We start from the raw sequence: 26,397 nt of genomic DNA, 5'->3' as shown, positions 1-26,397 counted from the left end.
TAGCCAATAATGGATTATGAGGTTTTCCTTCTAATGGCGTCTTCCCGTTCATCTCATTTGCATATACAGTTAAATTAAGATAAATAAAGACATAATCATGATACCGATGCATTTTTGAACATTTTCACACTGTGAGAAAAAATGATTTTTTTGAAGTTGTAAATAAAACAAAGATTATTAAAACATTTTACAAGAAAATAGCATTTCAGCTTCATGTTTAGTTCAATGAGTTACTTGCTGTTTCTTTGTAATTATTTGTGAAAATTGTTTCAAAGTAAATACTGCATCAATATTTTATTTTTTTAGCGCAGGATCCCAATTCTTGTCTTTTTTTGGAGACTCGTGTCTTTTTGCCACTGTGCATTTTTGTTTTAATTGCATTGTAGTTGCATTCTAGCTTGTCTTCATTCATATATAGGGCCTTGATGTCGTCCTTTTTGGAAATTAATTAGTAACTTTTTTTAATGTAACACTCTCCTCTGAACATTGAGGTCTTTTAAGGAACATGTAGCTGTTCATTTGAACAAGTTTGTAAAGTTTATGGCATCAGACGAAGGATATTCATACATTTTAAAGGGATTGTTCACCTAAAATTTTAATTTCAGATTTACCTTCTTGTTCCAAACCTGTGGAACACCAAAAGAAAATGTATATAGAGTAATCAATAAGTCATGGCAACATATTTTTTCATAATACAGTTTCAACTATATTTTATATAGGTAAGAGATTCAACTACACGATTTAAAAAAAATGCATTATAATGACTAATTTGATTATACTTCATAGTTGAAAGCAGCAACTAAACTTAAATTAAATTGGGTTTAAAATAAATGGGCATTTTTGAGACATTTTCCATCTTTTGTGTTCCAAAGTAAAAGAAAGTCAACTAGGTTTGTAATGACATTAGGTGGTGATTAAATATTGACAAAACATGCCGTTTCAGATTTATTTGAGTTTTAACTGTGGTCAGTTATTTTTTATGTCAGTCAGACGGACTCTTGTTGTCTAAGTAGGCGATTCTTGGCCAGAATCAGTTGTAATGTGTGCCAGATTTTTTGTCGATAGTCAAAGGTTTGGGATGCATGAGGCTAGACGTTTTGTTTCGTAATTGATGAACTCTATAACATTGACGCTGTTATTGAATCAACACTGAACTGACATCTTCTATAGAGCTGCTTTACAGCTGAAATTGAATTTGTTTGATAATTGATGAATATTTACAGCATGAACACCGATATTTTCCTGATTATTATTGTGAATCTGCTTTGAAACTGTCTGTATTGTATAAAGTTCTATTTAAATGTGACTTGACTTGACTAGACAAGACCCAAAATCCCGTGAACATCAGCCGCGGTCAGCAGGGCTCTGTGCTGGTGGAAACAGCTGGACATCTGCCATCTGTCATGACAAACACGGGGTGCTCCTCTGAGTTTAGAGATTGACAGCCAAGCAGGGAGAAGACAATGTTAGGGCTTCTCACAGAGTCTTCTAGAAGTTCAGAAAGTTTGGGGTCAGTGAGACTTTTTGAAAGAAGTCTCTTCTGCTCACCAAGGCTGCATTTACTTGATACAGAATCAGTAATATTGTGAAATATTAAATATTAAAATATTAAATTTAAAATAGATTTTTTTCTATCTGAATATGTTTTAAAGTATAATTTATTCCTGTGATCAAAGCTGAATTTTCAGCATCATTACTCCAGTCTTCCGTGTCACACGATCCTTCAGAAATCATCCTAATATGCAGATTTTCTGCTCAAGAAAGAGACAGTTGTGCTGCCGAATATTTTTGTGGAAACTGATACATTTTATTTTTCAGGATTCTTTGATGAATAGAAAGTTCAAAAGAACAGCATTTATTTGAAATAGAAATCCTTTGCAACATTATAAATGTGTTTATTGTCAGTTTTGATCAATTTAATGCATCGCTGCTATATAAAAGTATTAATTTCTTTAAAAAACGTTTTACCTGTGCAAGCTTTTTCTCTGCTAATATATATATATATATATATACATATATATATATTATACATATATGTATATATATATTTTGGGACGACCAGAACCCTTCCTAGAGCTGGCCGTCTGGCCAAACTGAGCTATCGGGGGAGAAGAGCCTTGGTGAGAGAGGTAAAGAAGAACCCAAAGATCACTGTGGCTGAGCTCCAGAGATGCAGTCGGGAGATGGGAGAAAGTTGTAGAAAGTCAACCATCACTGCAGCCCTCCACCAGTCGGGGCTTTATGGCAGAGTGGCCCGACGGAAGCCTCTCCTCAGTTCAAGACACATGAAAGCCCGCATGGAGTTTGCTAAAAAAACACCTGAAGGACTCCAAGATGGTGAGAAATAAGATTCTCTGGTCTGATGAGACCAAGATAGAACTTTTTGGCCTTAATTCTAAGCGGTATGTGTGGAGAAAACCAGGCACCTGTCCAATACAGTCCCAACAGTGAAGCATGGTGGTGGCAGCATCATGCTGTGGGGGTGTTTTTCAGCTGCAGGGACAGGACGACTGGTTGCAATCGAGGGAAAGATGAATGCGGCCAAGTACAGGGATATCCTGGACGAAAACCTTCTCCAGAGTGCTCAGGACCTCAGACTGGAACTAAGGTTTACCTTCCAACAAGACAATGACCCTAAGCACACAGCTAAAATAACGAAGGAGTGGCTTCACAACGACTCTGTGACTGTTCTTGAATGGCCCAGCCAGAGCCCTGACTTAAACTCAATTGAGCATCTCTGGAGAGACCTAAAAATGGCTGTCCACCAACGTTTACCGTCCAACCTGACAGAACTGGAGAGGATCTGCAAGGAGGAATGGCAGAGGATCGCCAAATCCAGGTGTGAAAAACTTGTTGGATCTTTCCCAAAAAGACTCATGGCTGTGTTAGATCAAAAGGGTGCTTCTACTAAATACTGAGCATTTTTCAGTTTTTCTTTTTTAATAAATCTGCAAAGATGTCAACAATTCTGTGTTTTTCTGTCAATATGGGGTGCTGTGTGTACATTAATGAGGAAAAAAAATTAACTTAAATGATTTTAGCAAATGGCTGCAATATAACAAAGAGTGAAAAATTTAAGGGGGTCTGAATACTTTCCGTACCCACTGTATATATATATATATATACTGTATATAAAATTTCATATTTTATTTAATCATTATTTCATACTGTAGATTTATTAAGCTGTTAGGACTGTTGGTTATATATCACACAATGTAGTTGTGTGTAGTGTGTAGTGGTCTTTTAATGCTTTTTATCAAATTTTGTAATATTGTGATTCATTCTGAGCTGGTTCATTTGGTTGAATACTTTGAATTCTTTGAAACCCCTATGGAAAAACATGGGAAAATGCTTCCAGAACCCACATAGTGCTGATAAATGACATGTGCGCGATCCAGTGCAAGTGATTGGCTGATGGAGTCCCTTCTACCTGTCAATCACTCAAGCCAGCCAATAGGCTTAAAGCAAAGGAGGGGTTATGTGATTATGATGTAATACGGCACAGTTCTCTTATTTGAATATCATTAGCATAATCACAGAGTAGGACATGTACAGTAACCCAGTGAGGAGAGATTCTCCATCACTATACTGTGTGTTTCCTGTGGAGAGGGACATGTATGTGCCATCTGCTCACACATATCAGTGCTGGATTCCTCACAAACCAAAAATGCTCATAGGATTTTGATGTAGTATGCGGTTAAATCATGGAAATGATAGTGGGAGCGTAAAGCTGAGGGGGAAATGCGTTTTAAGAGATGGATTTCAGATGATATCACCACGGGACATTTTTCAGACGACGTGGCGCGGCGGGGGATTTTTATCATTCGATGCCGTTGGATACTCCACTTGATTTAGTGCAAATACTTAACATTATGTAACGAGCGGAGAAAGACCTTTCGCTGATAACAGCATCTGTCTCTTATACATGAGCAGCGGGGCAGCTTTTAGGACATTTATATTTTAAAAAGCCCATATTTCATTTTCTCCCCCTGAAGTCCACTTATTATGTCAGTCGAGGTTTCTTGGCAGAAACCAGAAACGTTTTTTTCAGGATCATTTTACATTTTATCTCTGAGCGTTCGAGTTGAAGAGGATTTTGCTACTGTACCTTCTATATGCAAATGAGCCCTGTTGTGATTGGCCCACCTCTTTGCATGGAAAATTAGATTCATATTTACTTGCAGTTTGCGCTTTCAGCTCCAATATGCACTGTAAAAAATGATTTTTTTTTTAGTAGATGTAAATAAAAGAATGGAGTACATTTTACATGAAAATATTATTAGTCATTGCTTTAAAATTTCACTTTTATTTCAGTGTATTACTTGCTGTTTATTTGTAATTTATTGTTAAATTTACTAGCAATTTCTGAGGGAAAACTGTTTGTACACCAACTTTTTTCAGTGTAGCCATCCTTCAATAAGTCACATTATTTTATTTTATTAAATATATTATAAAAATTATTATATACTGTGTATATATATATATATATATTCTACAATATGTTTTGTTAATTTTCATTGCATATGGTAAATCAGTTAACAACCAATTAAAATGTATTTTATGGTAGCATTTTTTTCTGTCAATTTTTTTTATTTACTTTTGTTTCATTTTATTTTTTCATTTTATTTTAATTTATATGGCTTGCTCTGTTCTTTTTCTATTCTCTCTGTTTTCTTTTTATTTATTATATAATAAAAAAAAAAAACTTGCTACATGTACTGCATTAAGCTAACTGAGACTTGCTATAGCTGTTTTCTGCTGTAATATTTATCCACATTCCAGCCGAGCGAGTGCAGCACTTTGAGGTGGAGGTGTGTGTGTGTGTGGTTTATGAATTATATGGTGTTTAGCCATCCGTTCCTTTAGGAAATCACTAATGAGATCTCCTAGACAGCAGTGAGATTAAATGAGTTTTATTTGACGCTTCTGCTTTTCTGATTTTTTGAAGAAAAAGACTCATATTTGTCTGTAGAAATCTCAAGTCACGAGCTGCTTTGATTTGCCAAGATACCAGAGTATGCAATCAAAATGTATAGATCTCGATATGAGTTCAAACATTTCTCATTAAATTCTTGCAAAACAAAATGACCTGAGCTATGCCTATTACTTTCATTTTTTTATGACTCAAATTACACTTTAATTTGTGTCTTTTTAGGTCTCTTAAGGAATTTTTTTACGTAAAACGTGGAACGTTTCATGTGATATGGAATGTCATTTTGGTATTATTTTGTTTAAGTTTACAGTTTTAACAATAGTTTATAATGAAGTACATGTAGATATTTTAATAGAATATATTTAAGATTTTTAAATATGTTTTCACCATTAAATATTAAAGTAATTGATACGGTTATAAAACATTTATATTTTATAATATTTTATAACATAAGTAATTTCTTGTTTAATATTTCACTGTATATGTTAACTCAACTTAAAGGTAACAATGAATATTCTTTGAATGGTTACATATTTAGATTATTTTTCTGCTAAAATTACTTTGATATATTTTATTAATTATTTTAACACTTTTATTTTAATGTTTTTCCTGTGAAGTTGCATATATTTTATATCTGCTTTGAGTTTTTATTTTTGCTTTTTCTGAGCTAAAGGACTATAAAATATTCATTTATTAGTTCAAATATTATTTTTTAAATATTAATTTAATTTCATGCTTTGAAAATGATCTTTGTTCAATGATCTTTTACAGGAAGATCTATTTTACACCAGTATTATATTTAATTTATTAGTGTTAAATATAAATTTAAAATATAAAAATATAAGTTTTCACTGTATATGGTAAATCATCTCAAAGTGAATTAAATTTTTATTTTATTTTATTTTATTTTAGAGCTCTCTGTGATGTTTCTAGGACATTATGGGTCCTCAACAAACAGAGATCATTAGTTTAATCGTTTCATGCTTTGAAAATGATCTCTGTTCAATGATCTTTGACAGGAAGTGAAGGCTGGTGTTCTCTTTATGAACGGAGACTGATTGTGTGTTTATGTCAACAGTGTGTGTGTGTGTGTGCCATCTGTTCGTGTCTGCTACTCTCACTGTGAGACTAATTACAAGACTTTACATGTAACCACAACAACCAGGACCAGAACCTGATGAAACCTTTCTCAATCCTCTCACACACTCATCTGACACCTTCACAGCTTCATTTATGTACATTTATGAGTGTGTGTGGTTGATCTTTATGTATTTTATGTGACTGAGAACCTGGTTTACAGCTCTCCATCCTCAAGTTCTCCATCAGAGAAAGCGACACTGGAAGAAAGAGTCAATAATGTCTCAGCAAACTTTAATAAATCCATACAGCTGTAGTCTGACACAATGTCAGTATTTCACACTGTAACACAACGTTCTGTGCAAACAGATGAAATCTGCTATAAAAATGTGAAAAGAAAAAGATCGCTAAATATATTTTTCTACGTTTAGTTTGGGTTGGTCTCTACACTGAAAAAAAAATGGTGTAGGATTTACATTGAAATGATTTTTATTAAAAAATTGCTTGTAAATTTTACAAATAATTACAAAGAAATTGCAAGTAACATTGAATTAAATGTGAAGATTTTTTTTTATTTACAACTTTGAAAAATCATTTTTTAAAAATTATATTTATACTTATATAAAAACTTTTTGACTTGCAAAAATAGAACATTTTTTTAAAATAAAAATTGTTACAAAACAGATTTTTTTCAGTGTTCACACACATTAAATAGCTTCTTGAAACACATTTTTCTTCATTAAAAGCAATTCAAAAGAACTTATATTCTGACAAAATAACTTTTTTGCAAGCAACATGATCCTTTTTTATGAATTAATCATTTTACCGGTTGGTTATGATTAATTATTTGTGAAATTTTAGCAGTTTCTGAGTGAAAATTGTTTCTACGCCATTGTTTCTTTCTTCAGTGTATTCTTTGGTGTTGTGTTTTAGTTTTTTGTTGTTTTCAATGTCAAACATATTCTGAATTGTATATATTAGATTTGTCGAAAGTGTGTCAAACATTTGAGATGTAATACTGTAACTCATGACTAATTTCTTTAGTTAATTGAATAATCATATCAAATTCTCTCTGTTTCTTTCCTAGGGAACTATGGTGAGAGTGGGATGGAGGCGTTTAAAGAGATGGCGGGGAAGGAAGGCATTTGTATCGCTCACTCGGATAAAATCTGGAGTAACGCCGGCGAGCAGAGCTTTGACCGCCTGCTGGTCAAACTGCGCAAGTATCTGCCCAAAGCTCGCGTGGTGGCATGTTTCTGCGAGGGCATGACCGTACGAAACATCCTGATGGCCATGAGACGACAAAACCTCGTCGGAGAGTTCCTGTTGGTCGGCAGGTCAGTGGAGGAGTGAATGATGAAAAACATGGAGAAATTGAGTGTGATTTTACTTGGCCTTCGACTGGAGATTTAGGCCATGTCCACACATACACGGGTATTTTTATAAACTGAGTTTTTCCTTCCGTTTAAAAAAAAATCTCCGTCCACATGAAAACGCAAACGCATGCTATGAAGCACTGTCAAGAGCATGCCAAACCAACAGGTGGCGATATAATCTCAACTGTAAAGCCATGTTGGCCAATCAGAAGCCTGAAAAAGTCTCCAGTAGGCGGAGATAACAGCGCAGGCTCCGATGTCACAAGCCAAAAACTCCTGTTTCGCGGTCTACACGATAACACTGCAACCGGAGTTTTTGAAAATCTTCACCCTGGCAGGCGTTTTCAAAAATGTTCGGTTTCAGTGACCTGGTGCTGCGTTTGCGTGTGGACGAACAGCCAAACCGCGTAGAAAAAGCTGCGGTTTTAAAAATAACCGCGTTCGTGTGGACACGGCCTTAATTTGTAAAACCACCCCATCTACTTGAAAACCAACTAAATCTACAACCATAAAAACGTTTGTTACTTGAAATAAAACAAACATGAACTAATACGACATAAAATACTTTTATAGAAATACGTTTATTATATTATTGCATATTTCTGAGCTTCAAAATAATCCCAAAGATTTTCAGTTCGCTGAGTTTTTCAGGAAAAAAAACAGTGCTGGGTAAGTTACTCTAAAAAGTAATTAGCTACTAAACACAATTTAGTTGTGTTTTTGTCATTTTTCGCTTTTATTATTATTATTATTATTAAAATTGAAAAAAAGTTGCCTTGGCAACTAGCTGAAATACAATAAGTTTAAGCTTTTTTATAGTTTTTTATATTTCAGTTAATACTTATTTTATTTCAAGTAATGAAAATGTTTTTATGGTTCACACACTTTCAGAATGACAAGGTGATTATTACATTTCCATTTTTAGAGGAACGGTTCCTTTAACAAACTCTTCTCTCTAAATGCACTCAGGAATCAATATGTGAGTGTGTGTGTGTGTGTATCCCTAAATGTTTGACTTTTTCAGCATCAGCTGTTTAGTCCAGATGAAAACCAACAGGAAGTTTCAATATCATCTTCATAACCATCATCACCATCATCATCATTACATTATCTTCATCAACATCATCGTTGCAGGTAAAATGTCTTAGGTAAATCATGTCCTAAAATGATTTCTTAAAAATAAGGTTAAATAGGGGGTTTTCACAAATAACCTTTCAGTAAACAGTTCTTTAAAGAACCTTTTTTCTTAGTTTGAAGAACATTTTATGAATCTAAAGAACCTTTTTCCATTATAAAGAACTTTTTTTGGAATGGAAAGGTTCAGTAGATGTTGAAGGTTCTTCATGGAACCATCAATGCCATTAAGAAGCTTTATTTTTAAGATTTCACCTACACACACACACACACACACACACACACGTCTCCTCTCGTCGAGTCTGAATGTCTCTGATGGCCGCTGTAAGACTCTCTCACACACCGTTAGTACCGCATTTATTGCTTCAGTCTCAGGTCAAATGGAGGGCTTCCTTCTGTCTGAAGTGGAATCACAACAAGAGCCGACGGTTGACCGCAAAACAACACAGCATGTGTGGACAGAAATTGAAGTGGTCCTTAAAACTTGTCCTCACGAGGAACCGACAGAAGTCATTAAGCTCTGAAAAAATGAAAGAATTTTCTTTCTGTGCGCGTCTCGTGTGTGTGTGTGTGTGTGTATCATATCATATCATAAATTATGGCATATTTGTCATTTTTAGATGAACTATCTGTTAAAAACTCCAGTGCAATAGACCTGTTTTCAATGGTGCAGTCCACACTACTGAAAGGATGTGCATCTCTTATAGCTTTGTTTTCATCTCATAACGCTCTAGAAACCACCCAGAACACATTAGTAATACCCTAACTACCCTTTAAAATACCTTAGTAACACTATAGTAACCACCCAGAACACCTTAGGACTGCCCTAGCAACCAGGTAGAACACCTTATTGACACCCTTGCAAGCTGCCAGAACACCTTAGTAACTCCCTAGCAACTAGCCAGAATAGTAATTCCATAGCAACCACCCAGAACACCTTAGTAAAACCCTAGCAACAAGACAGAAGATCTTAGCAACCACCTACAACACCTTAGTAACACCCTAGCAACAACCCAAAACACCTTATTAATGCCATAGTAACCACACTGAATATCTTAACATGACCTTGAAACCGGCAAAAACACCTTAGCAACACCTTAGTAACACCTTAGCAACACCCTAGCAACAACCCAAATGCTTTATCAATGACCTACCAACCACACTGAATACCTTAGCACCACTTGCAACCAAACAGAACACCTTAGTAATGCCTTATCAACCAGCCAGAACACCTTAGTAACACCTTAGCAACCACCTACAACACCTTAGCAACACCCTTGCAACCAGCTAGGACAAATTAGTAACACCCTAGCAACTAGCCAGAAAAGTAACGCCATAGCAGCTTCCCAGAACACCTTATTAACGCCCTAGCAACCACACAGAACACCTTACCACCACTCTAGCATCCAACCAGTACACCTTAGTAACACATTAGCAACCATCTACAACACCAACCATGAACACCTTAGCAACGCTCTAGCAAACACTAAGAACACCTTAGTAATGCTCTATAGCAACCACACAGAACAGCTTAAGACCGCCCCAAGCAACCAGACAGAATGCGTTAGTAACACCCTAGCAACCAGCCAGAAGACCTTAGCAACCACCAATCACAAATCTATGAAAGATGGTCAGTATCTTTCTCAGATTTCTTGCAGCTTGTCAAATCCTAGATCTTCTGGGTTTATTATGGCATTGGGAACTCATAAACATGACTTTGTTTCCTGGCGGACTGATAGAAATCAGTGCTTCTTGACTCCCGGAAATTACGTGAAGCCAGACAATCAGATTAGAGCTTGTCACTGGAGAAGCTCTTGCCGTGTTTGTGTGCAGAATGTATCGGCCCAGCTCTTGGGTCAGACACTCGACAGTCCAGAAAAACGCGAGCAAATAGAGCAGACTTCATGATCATTAAGAGCCCTGACGGTATTTATGATGCGTTTCCTGTCTGCCTCCCTCTCAGGCAGGATGGGATGTTTGCGCGGTGGTCTGTGTTCCATGCGGAGGAGCTGTCAAGTCTTCGTCATCCTCCTCTTCCTCCTGGCAGAGCCGAGAGTGTGAGAGGAATATTTAACAGATGAGAGAGAAGGAAAGAAGAGAATTCTGGGCCAAAGCGAGGGAATGACAGAGCAGGCATCGGAGATGTGTTTGCGCTAATGTGTGCTCAAATCAGCCAGAGAAAGGAAAAACAGATTTATAATTGGATGATTTTTCACCAAATGACTTTTAATTTGCACAGAAATTTGATTAAAAACATGAATCACATCAATTACATACAATGAATTGCATGTATAAATATTTGCTGAGAAAAGTCTCAAATTAAGATAATTTTAAAGCTAGAATTGTTAGTCTGTGTTTATATATCTGTTTATATATCTCAGATGTTAAGTAAATCCATTACTATGGAATCCGACATGCATGCATTTTTTATTGCCTTGTTTTTTATTTATTCCTTATAATCACTCTAAATGAACTAAATTAACATGTTCAATTGGCATCCCCACTTTTAATTTGTAATGCGGTTAAATCTACTTAAAGGCAGACTTAAAAATGAAAAGTGTGTGTGCATGTGTGTAAATTCCCCTCTGCTACACTACTGATCTAAGACCAGAGATGAAACACAGAGGATCAAAGCCGTTTCTAGAGTGCACACACACACAACAGAACAAAACATCTGCTCTAGAAAGCACATGAACTCATATACATACCCACATTATTTTTGGGATGTTAAAATACTTTCTTACATAGCGCATGATAAATCAGACAAAAAATTCAGACTGACATTACAGGAAGGTCCCGAGCCATATCTAGACACCAGAACATCACAGAGACTGGTTTAGTAAGATACTATCTAGCACCTTAGTAATGCCCTAGCAACCAACCAGAACACCTTAGTAATGCCCTAGCAACCACCCAGAACACCCTAGCAACACCCTAGCATCCACCCATAACACCTAACACCTAGACATCATCAGAACATCACAGAGAATTGAGGGAGGTTTTGTAAGGAATCACCTAGAAACCACCCAGAACACCTTAGCAATACCCTAGCAACCACTCAGAACACCTTAGTAATGCCATAGCAACCATCCAGAACACCTTTTTATTTACTACTGTGAATCTGCTTTGAATCAGTCTACATTGTATGAAGCGCTATATATAGTCAGATGTCATTTGACTTGACTTAATATCCTAGCAACCATCCAGAACACCTTAGCAACCAACTAGAAGTCCATCTTGATTATTACCATGAAGCAGCTTTGAATCAATATGTATTGGAAAAAAGTGCTATATGCTTAAATAGCAAAGACTTGACTTAGCAATGCCCTAGCAACCACCCAGACCACCTTAGTAATGTCCTAGCAACCACCCAGACCACCTTAGTAATGTCCTAGCAACCACCCAGACCACCTTAGTAACGTCTAACAACCATAACAATGCCTTAAAAACCACCCATAACTCCTTAGTAATGGCCTAGAAACTGCCTAGAACATTGACACATTCAAACAACCATAGCAATGCCCTAACAACCACCCAAAATACCTTAGCAATGTCCTAGCAACCACCTATGATACCTTAGCAACACCCTAGCAACCTCCCAGAACTTTAGTAATGGCCTAGAAACTGCCCAGAACACCAACACATTCAAGCAACCGTAGCAATGCACTAACAACCACCCAAAATACCTTAGCAACGTCCTAACAACCACCTAGGATACATTAGCAACGCCCTAGCAACCACTCAGAACACCTTAGCATTGTGGAGACACTTTTTCTTTTCTGTAAAAAATATAGTTGATTGTACTATTCCGTTTGGTGCTGCTGTCGGCACAGAAAATGCACACTTTGTATTGGTTTAACTGCTCATTTCTGAGAGTTTGTCATGGGGCGTTCCTCACAGATTTGGCACAGCCAGTGTGGTTTGGTGGATGGGGCTTGTAGGATTACAAACGTGCAACCGTCGGAATATCCCAGATCCTCTTACACTCTCTCTGCAGGATCTAGTGCACACGAGTCCGTCACGAGCAGCTTGCACATCTGCCCTCTCCTCATTCCCGCCGCGAGCGTCCTGTAGGGTTAACAGAGATGAAACTCTATGTGAGACGCCCGCGTGTCAGTGTTAATGGACCCGTCTCTCTGAACTCTCCCGACAGTGATCTCTACGGCCCGCGTGACACACATTAGCCCCGCCCTGCTCGCAGCTTTTACCCCACAGACACAGACCAAGCGCTAACTGATTAATGACGCTCCAAGTGTGTGTGTTTGGCACGGTCGACTGAACTATTCTTTTCCGTTTCCCCATCCATGCTGCACTCTGAGCTGGAGACGGAACGAAAACGGAACCAATACCCTTCCACGGCTTGTTGCCATAGCAACAGAATTGTCACCCGTACCAACACCACCGCCTCCCGCCAGCCTCAGATTTAGTCAGAGAGGGATGTGAACAGGCTGAGAGAGAGTTTAAAGTCAGGCCTCTGGAATTACCATGAATATCTCGTTCTGCCTCCAGGATTCTCACTGATGAACTACCACAAACTTTCACAGACGCAGGTACAGCTGCTCAGAGCTGCTCCACGGTTCCTAGAGTCTTGAGTAAAACTGGGAAAAAAGAGAAGCACGCCTTATGTTCGCCTCTGGTTGGTGTTTAATCAGTGTTGGAGAAGCTGCTTCTCAAGCTCCTCGTAATCTAACATGACATAACATGACCTAATAGCAAAAAAATATTTTAACAAAATCTATCTATAATATTTTAATCTATCTATCTATAATATTCTACATTATATAAAACTCCCTAATTGAGATTGAAAAACCATATTGGTACCCCAGATAATACACCCAGATAAATGATATATCATATCATATATATATATATATATATATATACATACAGTATATATATATATATATATAAGAAATGGTGGATTTTTGAATGAACTTTTATTAGGGTGTTGTTAATAATATTTCATAAAAAATTATTAAATAAAAATGTATTATATACATACTATATAGATATTGTCATGGTCAAGGTGTGTGGAGGCAGGCAGGATGACGAGGACGACAAGGATTCAAATAAGGATGTTTAATGTAGAGACAACAAGGCAGATACGGGTAGATGAGACACGCACTCAGGGTAACATTCACAATAACCGACAACCCAAATACCAGAGACAGGAACAGATATAGTGCAGATAACGAGGGGCAGACAGGTGAGCACAATGAGGTTATTAACTAATGATTATACGGGCTAAACCAACACAAGGGGAAGAAACCACAACAAACAGTCCACAGGGGTGTTACAGATATAGATGTTATTTTAGTATTATTTACATTTTACTTTTTAATATTTTGAATAGCTTTTATTGTTATTCATTGAGTTTTCGTTTAATTAATTTTGTTAGGTGATTTTGTAATTTTGGTCACACTTTATTTTAAGGTACAATACTCACCATTAACAAACAATTAACTATGACTTTTGCCCCAATAAACTCCTAATTTGCTGCTTCTTAATAGTAAGTAAGGCAGTTATTAAGTTTATAGGTGTTGGGTAGGATTAGGGATGTAGAATATGGTCATGCAGAATATGTGCTTTATAAGCAATAATAAACAGCCAATATACATGTTAATAAGCAACTAGTTAATAGTAAGAATTGGTCCTTATACTAAAGTGTAACCTTAATATAATTTTTTTCTTTGTTTTTAGTTATTTAGTTTATTTAGTTTTAATAATTTTAGTACTTTAACCTAAACATTTTATTTCAGAACAGTTAAGTTTTTAACTTAACATTTTTAAATTTGACTGTTTGTGCAAGGTTTTCATGTAATACAATTAAAGGGATAGTTCACCCAAAAATGAAAATGTGATGTTTATCTGCTTACCCCCAGGGCATCCAAGATGTAGGTGACTTTGTTTCTTCAGTAGAACACAAACGAAGATTTCAAACCGTTCCAGTCTGTCAGTCTTATAATGTAAGTGAATCACGGCTTTGAGAGTCAAAAAAACATTCACAAACAAAACCAAATTAACCCCTGCTGCTCGTGACGATACATTGATGTGTAAAGACACGAAACGATCGGTCTGTGCAAGAAACTGAACAGTATTTATATCATTTTTTACCTCTGATTTTTACTGCAATGTCTGAACTGTCCTGAGCACATCCTGAGCGTGTCCTCGACAGCCTTCTACTTCTTCTTGCTTTATGGCGGATCGCAGACTTATAAGTGCATTACCGCCACCTATCTCTCAAATGGAAAGCAAGAAGAAGAAGAAGACGCGTCACACGCCGGCTGTCGAGGACGCGCTCAGGACAGTTCAGACATTGCAGTGCATCAGAGGTAAAAAACGATATAAATACTGTTCAGTTTCTTGCACAGACCGATCGTTTCATGTCTTTACACATCAATGTATCATCACGAGCCGCAAGGTTTAATTTGGTTTTCTTTGTGTATGTTTTTTTGATTCTCAAAGCCTTGATTCCCATCCACTTCCATTATATGACTGACAGACTGCGGTTTGAGTTAAAAATCTTCGTTTGTGTTCTACTGAAGAAACAAAGTCACCTACATCTTGGATGCCCTGGGGGTAAGCAGATAAACATCACATTTTCATTTTTGGGTGAACTATCCGTTTAACAAGAAAGGTTTTTAATAGTTTTAGTTGTAGTTAATAACACTGATACATACCTAAAATTCTTTGGAGGAACTTTTGTGTAGAGGGATCAGTTTTTGAACTGAATCATTTGCTGATTCATCTAAATGAATCAGATTTCCTATTGCTTCAAATGAGAGAGGGTACAGTTTTACTGTTTAATAAGGTGTTTAAGTTGTCTGTTGAAGGCTGTAATGGAAGAACACAGAGAGAGAAAATGTCTGGAAGTGTTGAGTGATTGTTTGAGTGTCCACAGTCTCAAAAGTTTCCTGACCTGCCAATCAAAGTGACAGGAACATTTCAGTGTGAGAAACCCTGTGGGTCACTTGTGTGTGTAAATGTCAGGATTTTGGTGTGTGTGTGTGTGTGTGTTTCTGTCCTATGATTGCCAGCACCCTCTGGTAATCTGTCTGACAAACTTAAAAATGTGTATGTGTGTGTGTATCCATCAGTCTCATGTGAATGGGACTGTTTTTCTGTCCTGCCAGATTTCACTGTTAGTGTGTGTGTGTTTGTGTGCAGATGGACACAGCATGAGGTTTTGACCTCATGAGTCTGATCTGCAGCAAGCCTAAAACACACACACATACCACTTAGCCTGACGTTTTTTTCCAGTCCATACGGATTGTGCACTATATTCTTTATTGTCTGTTATATAATATATGTTACCCTGGACCACAAAACCAGTCTTAAGTGTCAATTATTCAAAATTGAGTTTTATACATCATCTGAAAGCTGAATAAATAATCTTTCCATTAAAGTATGGTTTGTTAGAATAGGACAATATTTGGCCAAGATTACAATTATTTGAAAATCTGGAATCTGAGGGTGCAAAAAAATCTAAATATTGAGAAAATCACCTTTAAATTAGTGCAAATGAAGTTCTTAGCAATGCATATTACTAATAAAAAATTAAGTTTTAATATATTTACAGTAGGAAATTTACAAAATATCTTCATGGAACATGATCTTTACTTAATATCCTAATGATTTTTGGCATAAAAGAAAAATCTATAATTTTGACCCCTATAATGTATTTTTGGCTCTTGCTACCCCATATACCCCAGCGACTTAAGACTGGTTTTGTGCTCCAGGGTCACATATGTAAGTTATATAATAGCAGTAAACTGAAATGTAGTTGTTATTTGCTGAAATTCTTGCTGTCTGCCATACATCAGCTCTTGTATCAATTCAATTGTGGTGTGTCAAGATGAGCTGCTTTTCAAAATGTCAAACAGCATTGTTTATCCTATGGATGCACGATTAATTGAAATAAAACTAAAATTACAAAATCGCTTATTGCAATTATCAAGGCAACATGCACTAACCTTCTTCCTATATGAGAAGTGCTTATTAACAACACCACTCCCTGTGCTTTTCCATCAAAATAAATGAAGAAATTAGGACAACCATAAATACTAGTTTTAATTTTACAGTTGTAATGTTAGATAAAATTATTATTGTATTGTTTCTTTATTTTTTATATATATATTTTTCAGTAAAATTGCAATATTAATATTTCCTATTTTGTATTTTTTAGTAATTTGTATGTTTTTATTTTGTAACATTATTGTTGTTATGGTTATAATAATAATAGTAATAATAATAATAATAATAAGAAAAATAATTTGTTATTATTATTAATAATAATTTATTATAAATAATAATAATTATTATTATTATTATTTTATATCAGTATAATCTAACCATATAGTCACAACATTTCAGCCAAAATGTGCAGCCATACAAACAAGCCACAAACCTGTTTTTTTTTTCAGTCAAATTTAAAATCGTATTCACAATTTTTATCAGAAAAAAACAGTTTGATTTCTGCCCAAATTGAGTGGCCTTAGTGTTTTCTATCTCAACATTTCATGTTTGAATTGAATGCAAGCATAAACGAGGTTTGACAGCTATTGCATTAGTTTTATAATACATGAATTGTATTGTATATGGAGAATGTCATTCTCCAGAGACGTAAACAATACTTCATATGGAAATCTGAACCCACATGAAACTAAATATGGTTTTGGGATGACGATGGTAAGACAGACTTTCGCTTTTTTCTACTTTTTGAGTGATAACTTGTTACCAGCTTGTTGCTTGGTTACTAAAATCAAAGAATCAGAAACACAGATCGTTTGACCGCAAGCTATATTTGTGTTTTGTGGTGACTGAGAGTTTACCCGAGCTCCCGGTCTGTACGTTCAGTGTTGTTTAAGCATGTGTGTTGTGTGAAGGACAGCTGTGGCCAGTGTTTTGACTGGCTGGAGTAATTGCGCTCTATTTTCAGCGCTCTCTGAACACTTGACGATCACCCATTATGGCCTGACCTAAACAAATGGAAAGACCACAGAAATCTCTCTCCTTCTCTATTTACTTTTCATCTCTTCTGACACCTTCACAAACCCTGTTTACCACAAACTCTTTTATGCTGTGCTTATTCTTTAAAGAATTTAAGAATTTGATCCTTTAAAGTCAACATGAGCTCAAAATGGACCCTATGTATCTTCTTAATGGATATTTCTGACTTTATTGTGAATTATTAATTGGGGCACGTTACAACAAGGACAAAAATTAGTTTTCAATTTTAGCCCTAAAATCTTGCCAATAGTTATTACTTCAAATGTATTAAATGTCATGGCAATCGTGAATAAAAGAACCGTTGGCATTGGGAAGTCAAATGGGTTGCGCATGTCGTTTCATGTTGACTTTAACCTCTCGCTTTCTCTCTATGCCGGATTTCTCTCGTTTGGCACCCAATTAGCAGCGCATCCGAAGACGTCCCTTCATGTACAGCCATCACAGCATAGAGAGCAGAGAGGAGATGAGAGGAGATCTGGTCTGATCTGGGCTGTACGGTCACACAATTCATTTGGAGGTCGTAACTGTCAGAGCGGAGAGACGCTGTCCTCCTGTGACCCGTGTGTGTGTGTGTGTGTGTGTGTGTGATTTCTTTAACGTCCTCTGAGTTCCGTCACCTCATGCTGATCAGCACAAGTTTGCTGTAAATCCTTGGCGTGCTTTCCTTGTTGTCATGGCAGCAACACTAGCGAAACACTCAGGTTCGATTCCAATCTTGAATCTTTAATATTCATGTACTCTGGCGCTCAAAAGTTTGGGGTAGGTACATTTTTTAACGTGAAAGAAGTCTCTTCTGCTCACCAAAGCTGCCTTTATATAATCAGAAACACAGTGAAAACAGCAATAGTGTGCAATATTATTACAATTTTAAATAATTGTTTTCTATTTGGCTATTTTTTTTTAAATGTGATTTATTTCTGTGATCAAAGCTGAATTTTCAGTGTCGTCAGTGTCACATGATCCTTCAGAAATCATTCTAATATTCTGATTTGCTGCTCAAGAATCGTTTCTGGTTATTAGCAATGTTGAAAACAGTTGTGCTGCCCAATATTTATTTTTTTTCAGGTATTTGATGAATAGAAAGTTCCAAAGAACAGCATTTATTTGAAATAGAAAACTTTTGTAAGATTATAAATGTCTTTACTGTCACTTTTAATCAATTTAATGCATTATTGTTGAATGAAAGTATAAATTTCTCTGAAATAACGAAATCTTACTCACCCCAAACGTTTGAACAGTAGTGTAGATCTATACAAAAGCCGTTAGTTTTCTCAAAGAGCTGATTGGTTTAATCAGTGTTAGAGGTGTTGTTATTGATCAGGGATTGGAGTTTTGATCAGTATTGATGTGTAAGGCTGGCATACTGAGAGAGAAAGGCGTACGTTTCTGAGAAAGACCTAGAGGGAGACATTTAAAGCCGCACAGTGTTTCACCATTGACTTATTTACAGTTGCCTCTTCATATTCAGTGGAGATCAGAGAAAGCATTTTGACACTGAAAAATTGCACACTGCACCTTTAAAGCGATAGTCCATCAATAATGAAAGTTCTGTCATCATTTTGTTCCAAAACCCAAATTACTTTCTTTGCTTCTCAAAGCTCAACTGGAGATACAGTGGTTCATCAGTTCATGTGTCATACTAAAGCTCTTTAGGAGAAATAAAACAGACAATAGATGTCATCCAGTAAGAGAACACTGTAAAAAAAAACATATATGAAATCTATTAGAAACTTTAACAATTTCATATATTAACAAATATATCTAGCCCATACAAATTTGTATGTTCATGTATGTCTATCTATCCTAAAACCCATCAGTACATGTTGATATTATATAAGTAAATATAAAAGATAGACATGTATTTAAAAATGATTGCAAAAACATGTATTAAAAAATACGTATTTTTGTACATGTTGTTTTAATAAAATTGCATATATATAACACAATATAGACTATATATTGTTGACATATGGTTGCTACATTTAATACCATATAAAATATCACCATACAGATATTATTAACATGTACACATACAAATTTTACTATGAGGATTTTATATAGGCTATATTATAAACGTTTATCTTCACATACCCATACGTATGTGAAAATTATATATTGCCTTATGGCAAAATCACTCTTGGCAATAAGTGTCATATATCACATTACTTTATGGGAATAAAATAAAGATTATTGGAGCATGCTTTACAAGCAAATAAATTTTTTTTTGTACTTCAACTTAATTTCATTAATTCAATGTGCAATTTTTTTTGTAATTATTTGTGAAATTTATTATCATTTTTTTAGTGTCTAGAGCTATAAAATGAATGAGAAAATTTGATGAGAGTCTAACTTTGCAGCCTTGGGTATCTTGGCAAATCTGAGCACAGTTTGAGACTGTTTCTTACGGAGCCCCGCACATGACATGCAAGAAAATATAAATCGTGTGCACGATTTACTAATTTGTTCCCTCGATGTACTAAAACGTGGACACGATTACTATTTCGTTCCCTCAATATGCTAATTCGTTCCCTCGATGTACTAAAACGTGCACACGATTACTATTTCGTTCCCTCAATATGCTAATTCGTTCCCTCGATGTACTAAAACGTGCACACGATTACTATTTCGTTCCCTCAATATGCTAATTCGTTCCCTCGATGTACTAAAACGTGCACACGATTATTATTTCGTTCCCTCAATATGCTAATTCGTTCTCTCGATTTATAAATCGTGTGCAAGATTTAGCAAATCGAGGGAACGAATTAGTAAATTGTGCGCACAATTTATAAATCAAGGAAACGAATTAGTAAATCGTGTGCACAATTTATAAATCGAGGGAACAAAATAGTAAATCGTGCACATGATTTAGCCTACTATTTTTTTTCCTGCATGCCATGTGCGGGGCTCTGTAGTTTCTAGTGATCGACTAATATTGTTTTTTTTTATGACTGATGGCTGATATAAAGCTGATGCATAGGATATCACACTTTTTAATTTAAAGATGGTAAAAACACATGCAATTACTGAAATTAAATAACAATAGAGAATAAGAGTGTGTGCTCAGGCACTGGCATTCTCATCACTGTTAAAATAAAAGTCACGCTTCATACATATCGGCTGATGGTGATAAATAAAATATCGGCTGAAATATTGCCTATATAACAGTTAACCACTGACTGATTCTCTTCTGAAATGCTAGAGGAGCCACACGAGATGTGGTCAAACAGAAAATCTTATCAGCCAATGCCAATAAATAAAAATCGCCAAATATCGGCCGATATATCGGCCTTGGCTATATGTTGGTTAACCACTAATTGTTTCTTTCCTGAAACTCTAGAGAAGCCACACATGAGATGTGGCCAGACAGAAAAATATACCGGCTGATTCCGATAAATAAAATACCGGCCGATATATTGGCTATAAATTGGTCATCCAAGAATTGTTTCTCTTCTGAAACACTAGAGGATCCACACTTGAGATGTAGCCGTACAGAAAACCTTAAAATAAAATTAAATAAATGAATAAAAATAGCCAAATATCGGCCGATATATCGGCCATGGCTATATATTGGTTAACCACTAATAGTTAATCTTTTGAAACTAGCAGAGTTACATGTGAGATTAGTCAGGCCATTTTCTCTGGGAAGCAAGAGACTTATGTAAAGTCTTCATCTGCTCATTTAATCCCACTACTCGATAAACAATCAAGATATTTAACAAGATCTCATTTGTGGTTTTTCTTCCCTATTGAGAGTGAAGCAGAGAGTGAATGTTGTAGAGTGTTTTCGGTAATGGTCTTTCTCGTGGAGCAGCGGATGAGATTTTAGGGCGCAGCTGTGTGAAAGCAAGGATAGATATGATCCTTCGCAAATAAACGAGTCCAGACCGTATCCGTCTGCCTGTTCATTTCCTTTCCTGATGGCACTGATGGATATAAACAGATAGAAGAAAAACACAAACCCAATAAATACAGACTCGATCTAAACACGAGGGTAAACGAGTCAGTCATGTTCACAGGTAGATGATGCTTATCTGCATTTATTAATAAATGTAAGATATTTAATCCCACCGTGGCGAACAGGAAGCTCTTTATATACGCCCACTCACACAGAGGCTGTTTGAGGTCTGCGTGTTGAAGAGCAGACGCCCACATGTGTGGCGCTTGTATGAAGTGTGAGAGGTCTGTTGTAAAGAGCCTTTCATAACACACACACACACACACACACACACACAGAGACAGACAGACAGTCGGCTCTTTCACTAGACACAAGTCAGTCAAATATTACATAAGTATGTGTGTGTTTGTCTTCCAATTTTGAATTTTTGTGAAAGAAATCCTTCAGTTCACTCTGTGTCATAAAACTGATCGTTTTGGTTCTGGATGCTTATTGGTCAATCCTAAAATAATTTTATATTTTATATAATATTTCTAAAAAATGTTAGTAAACACTTTTTAAGTAACCATTGTGCTGTTGCTGATTATATTCTCTATAGAACTGTCTTTTGTACCTTATCCTTTAATTACTAATGACTTTTGATTTTTAATGACCCTTCTAAATGAATTGAATTTGCCCTTTTGTAACAAATGTTCCTTTGCATAAAAGCATCTTCTAAAGGAATGCATATAAATATAATGTAAATGCCAATGCCATGCCAAGCATTTCTTCTGCCAAAATACTTGTTAGTAATTATTGTTAGTATAGTAAAACTGCGGTAACATGGTGTTTTCCAACAAAAAAAAAATTACTGTTACATTTTTACACTTTTGGAAGGTGATGCCATGCTAATTTATTCTAATTTTACATGAGCAATAACTGTAGTAATCATGGTGTTTTTGTTGAAAGTATGGTCATAATGGGAAAAGCAACAAAGCATTTAATAGTTACTTATAATAGCTCCGCCCACACTGAAATTTCATTGGGCCAAAATTGAATATTTATTTGGATAATATGAATATTAATCATCATATATATTTTGTTTGGCTGTGATTTTGTTGTTTTGCACTGCAATGGACTGTGTGATATGTATATGTATATATATATATATAAATTTAAATAAACTTGGTATGTAAATACAGGTTTTATTTGAATTTAAATATGATAATTTTTATGTTAAAATATATTTATCCCATTTTAATGTGCCAATTCGTAGATGGTTGTATATTAGATGTTTTATAATTATTTTCATTGTCATTAGCAGTTTTATTTAGTGATGCGTGTGGTTTGGAAATGACATCCTTTTGTTTTAAATTGAACATCCCAGAGTGTCTGAACGTGTGTGAGTGTATGTGAGGCTCAGATGACATTAATCAGAGTTATATTAGTGTTACATTAGTGTTATATGAATGTTTCTGCAATGATGGGAGTTTGATTGATGAGGCGCTTCTCATTTTTAAACACCTGCTCAAATATGCCTAACACATTAATAAAGACTGACGTTATGCTCAGATTTACACACACACACACACAGAAAGCACAGGTGTGACCTGTATGAGGCGCTCCATGAGAAAAAGAGACATGAAGTCGAGAAACAGCAAATGTTTCTCTCTGTAAAACTGACCTCATCTCTTTCGAAAGTCGCTGTCAGATTTATCAAACAAGGATAGTTCTATCGCCATGGCGATCTGTCTCCTCGTCTCCACGGAGACGGGCTCGTTCTGATGGAGAAGATGCTGAGAGACTGAGAGAAAGATCAGCTGCTGGAAAGTTGCGATTCAGAGCTGAACGGAGAAACACGAGGAGATTACAGCTGACGGAAAACCTGACAGAGCTGTGTTCAAGGATCCGAGCTCAGAACTGACCTTGTTTACATTCTTTAAACACACTCGTGGTGGTGTTGTGTGCGATTCATTAGTTCATACATCTCAGGAGTCAGTAATCCGCTGCAAATAAGAGTTCTTCAGAAGGAGTGCATTGTGGGAAGCTGTAACGCTCTGGGACAGAGAGGAAGTTGGCACTGGAAGGGCGTTTGTGCCCCTGTGATGATGCCGGACACATTGTGCCAGTGTTTGTGCGCGGTCACGGTTCAGTTATCTCTGCTATGCAGCACTTGTTCCAGGCGAGAGCGTGTTTGCATGCTGAACTGTGTTGTTGGTCAGCGCTGGTTCAATCCTTCACCTTGGGATGGGACAGCGGCATGAGCTGCCCTCACTCTCTCTCTCTCGCTCTCTCTTTATCTTTGGGGTTTTAATAACTTTTTGTGTGAATCTGATGGGAATGGAAAAAGGTTTTGTTCTCTCTCCTTTCCAATTACGTGATTAATATCAATATATATATTGATAGATCCCAAATATCCTTGATTTAATAAAAGAAATTTAAAAGTCAAACTTCTCTCTCTCTCTCAGTTCAATTCAATTCAATTCAAATGAGCTTTATTGGCATTACTGTATAACATATTACAATGTCTCTGTCTTGCTCTGTTATTGCACACGTTTAAAGTCTTCTGTTCAAATCTCCTGCTTTTCAGATATTTTTCTTTAGAAAAAGACTCCAGTATTTGTATTTTTTTATTTAGTTTTCATTTCTATTATTATTAGTCTTTTTTTAGTTTTAGTTTTACACTTTTAATTTAGTTTTAGTATTTAGTGTTTATTTTGTTTTCAGTTTGTCTTTTTGATCTATTTTCTGTTTTCTCTTTAGCCTATCATTATATTATTTTTGTTTTAATTTAGTTTTCATGTATATTTCAATTTACTTTAGTTGATTATTTTCACTCTATTATGGTATCAGTTTAGTTTTGTTGTTTAATTTTTTTATTTACTTTTCATTTGTATTTTATTTTTCACTTGACTTTTTTTTTCAGTTTTTTATACTTTTCATACTATTATGTTTTATTTTAGTTTTACAGTTTTAACTTAGATTTAGTATCTACTCAATCATTGTTTTATTATTATTATTATTTTATTTTTTTAATTAGTTTTCATTCGTTTTTTCAATTTACCGTAGTTGATCGTTTTCACTCTATTATTGTTTCAGTTTAATTGTATGCCATTTTCTAGTTTTAATTTTAGTTGTTTTTGTTTTAGTGTTTTAGGGCCGCTAATAATAAAGTTAATATATTAACATCATTTAACAGTATTATATTTCTCAGCACAGCTCTTGCATGTTAAATTAAATGAGTTGTAAAAGTATCAAGTTTTATACTATACCGTGTTTCATTATTAATCATTATTTTATTGTATTTGTATTTTATTTTTAATTTAATTTAATGTAATTTTTATTTGTTTTAATTTTATTATATTTATTATTATTATTTATTTCATTTATAATCTTTTTTTTATTTTATAGTTTACATTTGGAGTCAGTAGATTACATTTAGAGTCAGTTTAATTAGCAATTTTCCCCAGTAATGTTAGTTTTAGTTTTCATTTCGGTGAAAAAAAATTTTTCATTTAGGTTCAGTTTTAGTTTTCTTTAACGTCAATAACATTGCCAATAATCTGACATCTCTAGAGTTTCAGACGTGATCTCAACAATATCTCAGGACATGCTAGAGTCTGCAATCAAAAGTCCGAGATCTCAATATAAACGCAAACATTTCTCATCAGAGACTGAATAAAAAATTACTTTTTTGCATTTATTTTTTATTTATCCTAACGTAATTTAGGAGAAACATCTAAGCCGATACAGTAATGAAACAGTACTGTGAGCCTTAAACACACAAACACACAATGTATCATTTTCAGTAGAGTTCCTCGGAATCCCCCATAAGCACCTACTACTCTAATGCTGTCGCCATGGCTACAGTCTCAGCCAATCACATCGCAGCCAGCTGTGAGGTCATCAGTCCTTCAACACAAGCGCACAGGGTGTCAAATGAGTTTGCCCACAATGATGCCATCTGCACCCTGAGTGTGTGTGTGTGTGTGTGTGTGCTCGTTTGCACTAGTTTCATTACTGAGGTGACTGTCCTTCTCTGTCTCGACTGCCGACTGAAGTGTGTGTCGTGATTTGATGTGTGTGTTTTGTATTAAGTTTAACCCCGGGTTGATTTCTGCAGCTGGCCTGTCGGCAAGGATGTAATTGAGTTAACACACACACATTCGCACACAAGCTCTGTGTACTTGGTTGGTGCTTGAGATGCTGCCTATAAAGAGCAATACAAGTAAGCTGCTTAAAACATTACAATTCAGTTCTGATGCTCATTAGGATTTGGCTACAAAATCATACATGCACAAACTTTTAAATATGTGCAACTTTGATGGTATATATAACATATGAACTCATAAATCACCTCGAGTCAGTTTTATTGTGTGGTTTAATGCAAGAAATAATTCAATGCTGTATGATTCAGTGTAGATGCTGCCTATAAAGAGCAATACAAGTAAGCTGCTTAAAACATTACAATTCAGTTCTGATGCTCATTAGGATTTGGCTACAAAATCATACATGCACAAACTTTTAAATATGTGCAACTTTGATGGTATATATAACATATGAACTCATAAATCACCTCGAGTCAGTTTTATTGTGTGGTTTAATGCAAGAAATAATTCAATGCTGTATGATTCAGTGTCTCACACACGTACACAAAATTAAAAAATATTCAAATATTATTAAAAATAATTGTAAAAAATAATTATTTATTTGAAACAAAAATATGTCTGTAATTTTTTGAAATAATAATAATTATTATTTTTTTAAATATGTATTTAATTTTTTATCATTTCATGTTATTTAATAATTTATAGTCATTTCCATTTTATTTAATTATGTTATATATAATAAATTAATTTGACATATTTTAAACAAAATAATAATTATTATTTATATTATTAAATTTTATGTTATGTTATTTTATTTTTAGTTATTATTTATTTGATTTGTAATAATTTGTATTTTATTTTAATTAACTTTTATATTTAATTAAC

The 26,397-nt window shown here is 35.2% G+C and overlaps 1 protein-coding gene across 1 annotated transcript in view; it reads left to right on the top strand.

Moving 5' to 3' along the window:
* The window catches only part of grm5b (glutamate receptor, metabotropic 5b), a 62,089-nt gene that overhangs the window by 16,612 nt on the left and 19,080 nt on the right, over window positions 1-26,397 (top strand). Inside the window, exon 3 of the mRNA XM_016548911.1 lies at window positions 7,098-7,347. Within this exon, the coding sequence (XP_016404397.1) occupies window positions 7,098-7,347 (250 nt within the window). The remainder of the gene's footprint in view (window positions 1-7,097; window positions 7,348-26,397) is intronic.

The sequence above is a fragment of the Sinocyclocheilus rhinocerous genome, unplaced genomic scaffold, assembly GCF_001515625.1.
Source record: "Sinocyclocheilus rhinocerous isolate Xijiao unplaced genomic scaffold, SAMN03320098_v1.1 scaffold1576, whole genome shotgun sequence".
In the NCBI taxonomy this organism is placed as follows: Eukaryota; Metazoa; Chordata; class Actinopteri; order Cypriniformes; family Cyprinidae; genus Sinocyclocheilus; species Sinocyclocheilus rhinocerous.
This window is presented reverse-complemented; position numbering and strand designations above follow the sequence as displayed.